Below are 12987 nucleotides of genomic sequence, written 5' to 3' on the forward strand. Positions count from 1 at the left end.
TTTATAGTAATTTAAAAGATCTGTTCAAAATATACAGATAATTATGGGTAATGGTTCTTATTTTTGTACAGTAGGGTTCTGTCCAGGTCTGAAAAAGTGAGATTTCCTACATGCATATCTCTCCATTTAAGCAAGTAAGGGGCATTATTAGCACAGTTCAAGGACACATTCCAGCTAAGGACAGGGAAGAAATGTGATTATTATTTTTTTGCATTTTAACGAGAAACTAATTTACACTTTTCAAACCCATATGGAAAACCAAAACACAACCAACCTTCAAAATTCGTGCTTTTCTGAATTTTTCAATGCAAGTTAGCCAACCAAACGGCGTATTCAAAATTTTTTAGCAGGAAGTCTGCATTAAAAAAAATGCATGCATTCCTGAAAATAAGCTCTTCAAAAATGTTTGTATTTGTCAAAACTGCATTAAAAAATGAATATTGGGAGAAAATTGCCCTAAAACTTGAGGATGGGTGTGAGGAACACAGACGGCTGCAGAAATGTGGAGAACTGGGTTTGGGATTGGGGGGGGGAATGAGAAAGTGAGAGTAACAGAAATTGATTTCATCCTTCGGGGCCATAGTGAAAGGGCTGCATATTGGGTTTGGACAGTGTAGGAATCGGAGCTGGGCAGGGCTAGAGCCAAAGTTGAGTGAGGCACCCCCATTCTCTGCCATTCATTTTTCTAGAAAGGGACACACAAGGAAGGATACCACCATTTCCCCCCTGGGTCCCCTTATTGGAAAATTATATATATAATAAGAATAATATAGGAGATAACTGGGTATTGAAACTTGCTTAATCTAAATCATATATCCCAGTTTCCAGTGGCCCTTTAAAGTACACTTCACACGGAGTATACGCAGTCAGAAGCTGACCTGGCTAAGAAAACACCACCAAGAACGTAGGGTATTATTTCCCTTATATGAAACCCCTTACTAGCTGCACACTTGTAAAAGTATGCAGGTGAAAATACAAACGGTTGGGTTTCTTTAACTGAAAAACAAACTGAATCTAAAGAGACTTTAAACTAAAGATAAATGTTTTCTCCCACATTCCAAACCTCCCACAAACTCCCACATAACTCCCATTAAACTACCCGAGAATTAACAGCAAACTAGCATTATAACTAAGCAATCATACTAAGATTCAACTAAGGAATATCTTAAACTGAGAACAACTGAGAGAGTGATCTACTACGAGATGAATCAAACTGAAAGATCTAACTAAGAGATGCAGAAGGCTTTCTGGCAGAGCCTTATATACAAGAAGCAGAGCCCACGCCTGTGAGCAATTAACAGAAACACCGGCACCTGTTTCTCTTAAACAGACAGTATTTACATTAGACCAGCTCTAAAATAACTTGACTATTCAAAAAATTAAACACCCCTGCCCCTCCCTGCTCTGAAACCAGGCTCAAAAACAGCACTTTGTTGTAGCCCATGGAACAGTTTGTGTGGTGTGTGTGTGTGTGTGTGTGTGTGTGTGTGTGTGTGGTGCCAGCAACGATTTCTCTAGTCTGTGAATTGTGTCCAAAAGGACCAAAAAAAAGGGTTGGTGACCCACTCTCCTAAGAAGAGAGGGGGTCACCATTGCAGAGGGTTGGACTAGATGACCCTTTGGTCCCTTCCAACTCCACGATTCTATGACTCTAAGAAAAATAAAGATCAATTTAGATGAGACTTTGAACCACTTGGTTGCTTGACTGAAACTCAGGTGTGGCTTACCAAAATGAGCAACGTAATAGCAGAACTGGGAACTGACTCATCTCTCTCCCCGCCGCCCCTTTCTGTGGTCTCAAGTGCACATTGCAGGGCTTTAGAGATTAAAGAAGTAGCCTTGTGGCCGAGGCCCACCCTCTCCCAATTCGTGCAATATCCAAGCTAGCAGGTGTTACCTGCCTTTTTCAGTTCCTAGAGTTGATTCCATGATGGCTGTGCTCTGCCTCCACAGCTGGAGGCAGGAATGCTTCTGAATACTAGTTACAGGAAGCCGAAGGTGGGGAGAATGCGCATGTGCTCAAATCCTGCTGGCGTGTTTCCCATAGGCATCTGGTTGGTCACGGTGAGAACAGTATGCTGGACTCGGTGGGCTGTGAGCCTGATCCAGCAGGCTGTTCTTACGCTCTAAATTTAATCAAAAGTCATGCAGTCACTACGTGTGTTTTCATTACATTTTGATTCCAACCTTTTTTCACTGAGCTCTTGGCATCATGGGAACCTAGAAAGCCACCTTATAACAAATCAGGCCATTGGCCCATCTGTATTGTCCTCAGGCATTGGTTGAACTAATAACTCTCCAGGGTTGCAAGGGACCCGAGGATCATCTAATCCAACCCCCTGCAGTGCAGGAATCTCAGCTAATAATAATAATAATTTATTATTTATACCCCGCCCATCTGGCTGGGTTTCCCCACCCACTCTGGGCGGCCGCCAACAGAATATTAAAATACAACAATCTATTAAACATTAAAAGCTTCCCTAAACAGGGCTGCCTTCAGATGTCTGCCTGATTCCCTGTAACTTGGTTTCTCACAACGAGGGAACCACCAGAAGGCCCTCGGCACTGGACCTCAGTGTCCAGGCAGAACGATGAGGGTGGAGACGCTCCTTCAGGTATACTGGACCGAGGCCGCTTAGGGATTTAAAGGTCAGCACCAACACTTTGAATTGTGCTAAAGCATCCATGGCAGATGGCCATCCAACCTCTGCTTTAAAACCTCCATGGAAGGAGAACCTCTGCTTTAAAACCTCCATGGAAGGAGAACCCACAACCTCCCAAGGGAGACCGTTCTACTGTCAAACAGCTCTTACTGTCAGAAGTTTATTCCTGATGCTTAGTCGGAATCTCCTTTCTTGTCACTTGAATCCATTGCTTCAAGTCCTACCTTCCAGAGCAGGAGAAAAAAGCTTGCCCCATCTTCCCTGTGAGAGCCCTTCAGATATTTGAAGATGGCTATCAATATCTCCTCTCAGTCTCTTCTTTTCCAGGCTAAACCTGCCCTTCAATGGAGGCGCCATGGATACATTATTGAGCTGAAGAGACCGATGGTTTGATTGAATATAAAGCAGCTTCTTACGTTCTTATGAGAAGGGTCACCACCCATTGCTAGATATAGGCCACATGTCATAAAGCTGTTAAGGAGCTAGAAAGTGTTGGTCAGGGAGATGGCTTGAGGGGGGAGGATGCAGTGCTCTGTTGCATAGCCAAAAGCTGCTGGCAGGAAAGTGAAATTATATAGAGGCGGCAGAGAACAGAATATTCATGGTGGTGCCAGGGAAAGAGCCTGTTAAGAGTCTTAGTCTTGAAGGCCTTTCAAAGACCTGCCGAGGCTCCCATGTCATAGCATCCCCATAGTTCCACAGTTTCAATGGTTACCGCTGCAAATGTACAAATCTTGAGTTAATTTCTCTGATGCTTCTGCAGGTGATTCTACACCTCACTTTTCTCCTCCTCCTCCTCATATTCAAGGCCTCCCATCATATTCTGCCACATCATCCACCGACGGCAATTAATTTCACTTTACAGGGCGTAAGCCTCTCCCGGCTATGAGAAAACACAAGATAAGAGCGGATCTCATTTGCTATAGTAATTCCTTATCAAAGTCACAAAGCCAGCGAGAGTGAAAGAGAAGATTACCTACCACTGAGAAATGCCTTGGGAAATAGGATTATTTTACATGCCATTTGGCAGCTAACTCATAACATTCATCGCGCAGAGTAGTTGCAGCAGAGTTTTCAGGGAGGGCTTTTAATTGGCCCTGTGACTTGTGATGCTGATTAAAATGATAATCTCTGATGAAAAGCTTTGTCGGAGCGCTTCTTAAACCGCTGCTTCCAAGGCCAGTGGGGTTAGGGGACAAGTTGTGGGGTTTTTAAAATTAATATTTATTGGGTTTTCAATGTTGCCAGTTTCTGCCCCCACATTGCACTCATCTTTAAGCTGCTACGTAAGTCTAAAGCAGGGACTTCTAATGAGGGACCAGTACCCACGACAACCCTACTCACTGCCTCCTTGGTCAGTGAGGCAGTTATAGTGGTTAGCTTTTCATCTTTGAAAAATGTCTAGAACCAAATGAAGAAATTGGAAAAGTGATGCTCTCTCTCTCTCTCCGCCCCGCTACCCTCTTTCAGTATAATATTATTTTCAAGGCTCAGATTAATTGTGCTGGATCTGACTTTTACCCAGTTTCCTTGGCATATGCATACACACACACTTTCTGTCTTTTCGTCTCTCAGTGTGGGGTGGGGTAAAAAAGTGATCAGAGGCAACGGTGCTCACTCACTCAAAAATCCAAATATGCCGACAGGTCCAAAGAGTGTGGCTATCCCTCTTTTAATGGCTTGCCTGATGCACATGACCCTTATAATCTTCTCACAATGTTTGAGGAAAGGAAGAGAGTAAAGTTTGCTGTGTGAGAGTTAGTTACCAGCTTAAAATAAAAATAAAAATAGGAGACCACATAGGTGCCTTATAAACAGCAGTCTTATCTGGAGACATAAACAATTGATGATGCATTGTTTCCATGCCAGGAAAAAACCCCATTTGCTAATTTCTGCAGAATCAGACTACTGTTAAAAGGTACAGGAGCAGACCGGGTTGAGACTTCCCTCTCCTGTCAATTACTACTGGTTGGGAGACCCTCTGGAGCTGATTTTGGGGTACCCAGAGAAGGAGGAGGAGGAGGAAGAGGAAGAGTGTAATTTGAAATCCTGCTGTTGTAGCAGAACCCAACGGTTGCAGCATCAGAAACCTTATGTTTGGCCTCCTTTTGAAATTCTTCAAGGTGTTTTGAAAGACTAAATTCAATCTTGAGAGATGTTTCAAGAGCAACATTATTATTATTATTATTATTATTATTATTATTATTATTATTATTATTATTAAACTGCCCTATAGCTGCAGGTCTTAGGGCGGTTCACTTTACTAACATGGTGGAGGGCAAGGATGCTAGTATTTTGTCTAGTATTTTGAAATAGAAACTTAAATATCATACAGTTACAGAAGAAGTGTGCATGCATATGAAAGCTTATACCCAGAACAAACTTAGTTGGTCTCTAAGGTGCCACAGGACAATCATTTTTTATTTTTTTATTTCAATTGCATCAGACCAACATGGCTACCTACCTGAATCTAGAATCAACAATTAAAAACTCCCATGAACAGATCTGCCTTCAGATGCCTTCTAAAAATCAAATCATTGCTTATCTGTTTGACATCTGATGGGAGGGTGTCCCACAGGGCAGGCGCCACTACAGAGAAAGCCCTCTGTCTGGTTCCCCGTGGCTTCACATCTCACAGTGAGGGAACTGGAGGCCCTGGAGTCAGTAACTGGGTTGGACAATGGAGATGGAGACGCTTCTTCAGGTATACAGGGCGGAGGCCATTTATCTGGTGGCACTAATTTCCATCTCCATTGCAAAGGAAATTGTGCACCCCAAACCATTTCTGTGGACTACATAGGTAATGCTGTCTGTGCTTATATGTGGACTGAAAGCAACATCATCTAAAGGCATCTTAGGGGAAGAGTTGTGGCTCAGCGTTAGAATTCCTGCTTTGTAGGGAGAAGGTCCCAGGTTCAGTCTCTCACATCCCCAGGTAGGTTCGGGAGAGACTTCTGTCTGAAACTCTGGAGAGCTGTTGCCATTCGGTGTAGACAATCCTGAGCGAGATGGACCAATCAGATGGTCTGACTCCGGTGCATAAACAGAGGTAGCTGCCTTCTACCAAGTCATTCCATTCCATTGGACCATTTAGCACACTGTTGTCTACTCTGACTAATGCAAGACAGCTTCCTGTCTTCCTAATGAGTTAGAAAGTGTGGCATTTCTTCAAAATTTTAAGCAGTGTTTTAATAAAGTCATGCAAATTACTGCAAAATATATTCGTACCCCAGTCTTGCCCTGACCGTGGCTTTGAGATGGGACAGAGCGTAAACCTATTTATTAACAAACAGAACATTCCACAAAAGGAACCTTTTCTATTCTGAAGACAGCTTAAAAACCCAGGAAAGTGATCCATTATATATCACTCTTTTTTTCAAAAATAACATATCCATGGAATGCATGAATTCCATCTGGGTTTCTCTTCTAAAACATTGTTCGCCCCCCCCCTCACATTTCTTTCATCTTTATCCTTTTTGCGGGGGAAGTATTGCTTCTCCTGATGTTGTTGTTGTTGTTGTTGTTGTTGTTGTTGTTGTTGTTTTGTCGTTTAGTCGTGTCCGACTCTTCGTGACCCCATGGACCAGAGCACGCCAGGCACTCATGTCTTGCACTGCCTCCCGCAGTTTGGTCAAACTCATGTTCGTAGCTTTGAGAACACTGTCCAACCATCTCATCCTCTGTCGTCCCCTTCTCCTAGTGCCCTCCATCTTTCCCAACATCAGGGTCTTTTCCAGGGAGTCTTCTCTTCTCATGAGGTGGCCAAAGTATTGGAGCCTCAGCTTCATGGTCTGCCCTTCCAGTGAGCACTCAGGGCTGATCTCCTTCAGAATGGATAGGTTTGATCTTCTTGCAGTCCATGGGACTCTCAAGAGTCTCCTCCAGCACCATAATTCAAAAGCATCAATTCTTCGGTGATCAGCCTTCTTTATGGTCCAGCTCTCACTTCCATACATCACTACTGGGAAAACCATAGTTTTAACTATACGGACCTTTGTAGGCAAGGTGATGTTTCTGCTTTTTAAGATGTTGTCTAGGTTTGTCATTGCTTTTCTCCCAAGAAGCAGTCGTCTTTTAATTTCGTGACTGCTGTCACCATCTGCTTCTCCTGATAATGTCCTTGTATTACAAGTGTCCCCATAGGATTAACTTGACCTGTTTCAAAGGAGAAATAGAGAAACATCCTTAATTAAATTATCCTAAATATGAACTAGTTGCATAACCAGCCCTACTTTTCATCAGCCGGTAATGTGTGACATCCTATCTGCTTCCTACTATAACCATGTACTGTGCACAGTTGGCTATAAAGAAATCCTAGTGGTTCAGATCCTACTCATGTGTAGCACCTCTACACAGTGAGAACATCCATGGTCTGCATAGAAACCATGTGCAGTGTCCAGCTGTTGCAGAAAGTGGCTTGAAATTGCTTCTTCTTCTTCTTATTTGACAATCACTTGTAGCTGAGTAAGATTGTCTTCCATGAACACGGTCTTACTTAACAGTGAGTCCATGAGTGAATGTGGAGGCCAATTCTGGATCCACACGTCCTTCCACAGTGGGGACATGGGTTTCTGGGCAGGAGTTGATCATGGTGAGGGTTTGCCAAATGTGCCTTCCTCTTAGCACCTTTCTTCCTTTTGTCCTGAGTTGGAGTGTCTTCAAAGACCATGGCACCTTTGGTAAAGGCTGTTCTCCAATTGGAGCTCTCGCAGGCCAGTGTTTCCCAGTTGTCGGTGTTTATACTACAGTGGTACCTTGCAAGACGAATGCCTCACACAACGAAAAACTCGCAAGACGAAAGAGTTTTGCGTTGCGCGAGGCATTCACAAGACGAAGCGGCAAAGGGAGATCAGCTGTCAGTGCGGGAAGCTGACAGCTGATCTTCCTTTGCCGGGGGGACGGAGCTGAAGCGCGGTGGTGTGGTGGCTGCCCCCACCTTTCTTCTCCTTGGCTTGGGGCGGGGCATGGGGCGGGGCTTCGGAGAAGGCACTCCCGGGTGTCCTGCTGTGTGTGCGGTGGTGCGGTGGCTGCCCCCGTCTGTCTTCCCCAAGCCAAGGAGAAGAAAGGTGGGGGCAGCCACCACAACGATGCCGGGGGAAACAGGAGGGAAGAAGCACTCCCCCCCCCGCCACCTCACCACACACAGCCGGCATCAGACGGGGCTTCGGAGAAGTGCTGCGCCTTCTCCAAAGCCCTGTCCCATGCCACCAGTTCCCCGGAGCCCATAGGAATGCATTGATTAAGTTTCAATGCATTCCTATGGGAAACCGCGACTCGCAAGACAAATTTTTCGTAGGACGAATTGAGTCCTGGAACGAATTAAATTTGTCTTGCGAGGCACCACTGTACATTGTTTTAGATTTACCTTGAGAGATTCTTTAAATCTCTTTCGTTGACCACCAGCATTATGCTTTCCATTTTTAAGTTCAGAATAGAGTAGTTGGTTTGGAAGACGATCATCAGGCATCTGCACAACATGACCAGTCCAACAAAGTTGATGTTGAATAATCATTGCTTTGACACTGGTGATCTTTGCTTCTTCCAGTACACTGGCATTATTTTGCCTGTCTTCCCAAGTGATGCTTAAATTATTTCGGAGACACCGTTGATGGAATCTTTTGAGGAGTTGGGGTTTTAAGTGGTCCATGTTTCACAAGCATACAATAAGGTTGGTAGTACAATAGCTTTGTAAACAAGCATTTTTGTTTCCCTGTGAATTTCCTGGTCCTCAAACACCCTGCACTTCAATAGGGAGAAAGCTGTGCTCGCAGAGCTCAAGTGATACTGGATTTCGGCATCAATGTTGGCCCTTGTGGAAAGATAACTCCCCAGGTAGGAGAAGTGATTGACACTTTCCAATGTTGCACCATTGAGTTGGATCGGTTAAATTTGTTGTTGCAGGAAGTAGGTGCAATGTCTGGGGCTAAAAGTGCAACCACACCATGGCCTGACCTGTGAGAAGCACATAGAATCACATAATTGTAGATTTGGAAGGGCCCCCACGAGTCACATGGCCCAACCCTCTGCAATGCAGGAATCTCAACTAAATCACAATAGCTGACTAGATGTCCATGGGAAAGCCAGCGATGAGGACCTCAGCACAACCCCACCAGTGCTTTCCTGCAGCTGGCATTCAGAGGCAATACAGCCAGGAGGCAGGGCAATAACCAACATAGCTAGTAGGCATTGTCAGCCTTATCCTCCATGAATTTGTGTAGCTCTTTCTTACAGCCACCCAAGTTGGTGGTCACTCGCTAGGTGACCTTGGGACAGTCACATACTGTGTAAAGATTCTCAGTTGCTTTTAGGTTTTCTGCCCCATTGTGTCTGTTGTTGTTTAGTCGTTTAGTCGTGTCCGACTTTTCGTGACCCCATGGACCATAGCACGCCAGGCACTCCTGTCTTGCACTGCCATTGTGTCTACATTTCAATTTTATAATATTTCTATTTCTACGTGCATTTTTATTGGTTACACTTATTACTTTTACTATATATTGTATGTGTTTATATCAATATATTTTAATTTACTCATTATTTATTTTTATTTTTTTAAAAAAAGATAAAATCCATGGTTGGGAGTGTTGCTTCATGGAGGAAAATCAGGATAAAAATGTAATTTGATTATATATATATAAAATCCACCTCCTCATTTCATCTGGTTATCTCTTTCCAGAATGAAGTGGTTTCAGGGTCTCAGCACTGCCTGCATACTCGTTGGTGCACTTATAGCAAATTCTCCCCTTCTGGAAGCCGAGACCTCCACCCGCTGTTAGAAGAACACAAGCCAGTCTGGGGAAGGGAGAAAAAAGACAAAAGCACAACACACCTCTTGGCTCCTCTTTGATGGCAATGCCTCACAACTTGGCAGGAGAAAATGGCTTCAACTTTACCCAGAAACTCATTTTCTCCAGCCCGTCCAACCCAGAGGAGAACAGCCTTACTTTTGATACGACCGGTCCCAAGGAATCTTGCAACACTTCCGAGAGCAATGGCACTTTATACTCCAGCGCAAACAGCCCTTCGGACTCCTGCATTAAACCCCTCTGTGACGAGGGGCCTGAAAACAAGAGCCAGTTCAGCAAAGGCATTAAATACGTCTCCTCAGAAGGGGAAGTGCTGGTGTGCGGATGGGGAGCCTTCACGCCGAGTTGTTTACAATTCTTCAACACGCCCAAGGGGGTCTTGTTCTTCCTTTGCGTGGCTTCTTTCCTCCAGGGGATGACTGTGAACGGCTTCATTAATACAGTCATCACCTCCATAGAGCGGCGGTTTGATCTCCGGAGCTACGAGAGCGGGCTGATCGCCAGCTCTTACGACATTGCCGCCTGTGTGTGCTTGACGTTTGTCAGTTACTTTGGGGGGAACGGGCATAAACCACGGTGGCTCGGGTGGGGGGTGTTGATCATGGGCATTGGGTCGGTCATCTTTGCGCTGCCTCAGTTCACCACCAGCCAATACGAAGTGCATTTCTCGGAGGAGACTGGCATGTGCTCCTCCAATCAGAGTGTGGGGTGCACAGAAAGCGCCTCCAGCCTCTCCAGTTACCGGTTTGTCTTCATGCTCGGACAGTTCCTACACGGGATCGGAGCAACGCCATTATACACTCTTGGAGTGACCTATTTGGATGAAAATGTCAAGTCCAACTATTCCCCTGTGTATATCGGTAAGTGTCAGGCTTCAGGGAATCGGCTTCCTCCCTCTGTTCCAGTAGATAAGCAGAACAAAGGAAAAGGAGTCTTCTTACCAGTTAGAAACTTTAATAATCACAGCCAGAGAACAAAGAACCCATCTCCCAATTAAGAATACCACCCCTTTACATCCCTATTAATCCATGTCACTGCTACTTCTTATGATCTGAGCTTGTCCCCTCTGTGATTTGTGTCCTTTCTTTTCTGCCACTTTCTCAGCTCTTCTTGACCTTGGGGATGAATGTTTTCCAGAGACAGTGAATCTGTTAAGCCTCTCTCTCCCAGTGTTTCTTCTGCTAGCTGTTCCCCATCCAGTATTTCCCAGCTTCTGCCTTCTGGACTGTGCCCCTCTGCAAACCACTGTTCCAAATCTATACTGCCCTCCTGCTCCTGGGAAGATTCAGGAGCAGGGGAGGGGGAAGCTCCCACCATTCCTCCTCAGTACAGCCCTCCTCTGCACGGTCCCTGACATCAAGTCATGGAGGGCATGTTGGTGTTGCTTTCTCTTTCCCACACACCTGCCCTGTTGGGTGGATTTGGAGGGTAGGATATTAGTTATTATTTATCCTTCCTTATATTGCTTCCTCGTGCAAGAGCACCAGCTCTCTAGCAGACTCCGTCCTTAGCGCCACAAGGCAAGCCTGATCCCTGCAGCATTGTCACACAATGCTCTTCCCCAGCCCATCTCAATGAATTATAGTACACACAAAAGGAAGCAGGTAGGTAGCCGTGTTGGTCTGGATCGAAGTAAAATAAAAAAAATTCCTTCAGTAGCACCTTAAAGACCAACTAAGTTTTTATTTTGGTATGAGCTTTCGTGTGCATGCACACTTCTTCAGATACAGTGAAATGGAAGTTTCCAGGCACTTATGTAGAGAAGGGGTGGGGAGGGGTGGGGATGGGGAGGGGGGATCACTCAGAAGGGTGGTGGAAATGGGTGATTGACTGACTGATAGCTGTTGATGACCGCAAACGACTGCAAATGGTTTTGCATGAAAAAGCAAGGGTTGAGATGGCTGAAGATCGCTTATCATGTATAATGAGATAAAAATCCGATATCTCTGTTCAAACCAGGTCCCTCCATGGTTTTGAGCTTGGTGATAAGTTGCAATTCAGCAACTTCTCTTTCCAGTCTATTTCTGAAATTCTTTTGTAGTAAGACAGCTACTTTGAGGTCTTGTATAGAATGTCCTGGGAGATTGAAGTGTTCTCCTACTGGTTTTTCTGTCTTCTGGTTCCTGATGTCAGATTTATGTCCATTTATCCTTTGGCGTAGGGTTTGGCCTGTTTGTCCAATATAGAGAGCTGAAGGGCACTGTTGGCATTTGATGGCATACACAATGTTAGAAGATGAGCAATTAAATAGTCCTGAGATGGTATGTTGGATGTTGTTGGGGCCAGTAATGGTGTTGTCTGGGTGTATGTGGCAGCAAAGTTGGCATCTGGGTTTATTGCAGGCTCTGGTACCAATAAATCTGCAATAAACCCAGATGCCAACTTTGCTGCCACATACACCCAGACAACACCATTACTGGCCCCAACAACATCCAACATACCATCTCAGGACTATTTAATTGCTCATCTTCTAACATTGTGTATGCCATCAAATGCCAACAGTGCCCTTCAGCTCTCTATATTGGACAAACAGGCCAAACCCTACGCCAAAGGATAAATGGACATAAATCTGACATCAGGAACCAGAAGACAGAAAAACCAGTAGGAGAACACTTCAATCTCCCAGGACATTCTATACAAGACCTCAAAGTAGCTGTCTTACTACAAAAGAATTTCAGAAATAGACTGGAAAGAGAAGTTGCTGAATTGCAACTTATCACCAAGCTCAAAACCATGGAGGGACCTGGTTTGAACAGAGATATCGGATTTTTATCTCATTATACATGATAAGCGATCTTCAGCCATCTCAACCCTTGCTTTTTCATGCAAAACCATTTGCAGTCGTTTGCGGTCATCAACAGCTATCAGTCAGTCAATCACCCATTTCCACCACCCTTCTGAGTGATCCCCCCTCCCCATCCCCACCCCTCCCCACCCCTTCTCTACATAAGTGCCTGGAAACTTCCATTTCACTGTATCTGAAGAAGTGTGCATGCACACGAAAGCTCATACCAAAATAAAAACTTAGTTGGTCTTTAAGGTGCTACTGAAGGAATTTTTTTATTTTACAAAAGGAAGCATTAGTCACAGGTGTAGCAATTAGCCAGCTTGAGTGCTGAAGAGCTGTGCAATGCAAAGGAGTTAATGAGTTTTCCCTCTGCGACTGCCTGCGTATCATTCATCAGCCACAAAATGGAATCAAGAAACATCCCTCCTCTTGTCATCTACAGAAGGGGTAAGCCCTAAGATTTATTCAGGCACAGTGAATTAACTGCAGTCCTACTACTACTACTACTACCATTAATTTTATAATTGCCTTCTAAGCCGCCATCTCAGTGCAATTTGCACAGAGGAAAATTAAGTCTTAAGTTCAGTTCTCCACATTTCCATTTCTGTTTGCATTTTTTTTTAAAAAAAAAAACAAGTCTTCATGAGAATTAATCAGCATTTGAGTGCAAAATTCTCCAAATGTGCATCTTTGTATGCAATTTTCGCATTTCCCTCTGAAACAATACATTTTA

General features: G+C 44.4%; 1 protein-coding gene across 1 annotated transcript in view; it reads left to right on the plus strand.

The window, feature by feature from the left end:
- SLCO4A1 (solute carrier organic anion transporter family member 4A1) overlaps positions 1-12987 on the plus strand; it is a 64775-nt gene that overhangs the window by 26195 nt on the left and 25593 nt on the right. The window contains exon 2 of the mRNA XM_035124310.3: positions 9337-10326. Within this exon, the coding sequence (XP_034980201.2) occupies positions 9507-10326 (820 nt within the window). The 5' untranslated portion in view covers positions 9337-9506. The remainder of the gene's footprint in view (positions 1-9336; positions 10327-12987) is intronic.

This window comes from Zootoca vivipara, chromosome 7 (genome assembly GCF_965207765.1).
Source record: "Zootoca vivipara chromosome 7, rZooViv2.hap1.1, whole genome shotgun sequence".
Lineage (NCBI taxonomy): Eukaryota > Metazoa > Chordata > Lepidosauria > Squamata > Lacertidae > Zootoca > Zootoca vivipara.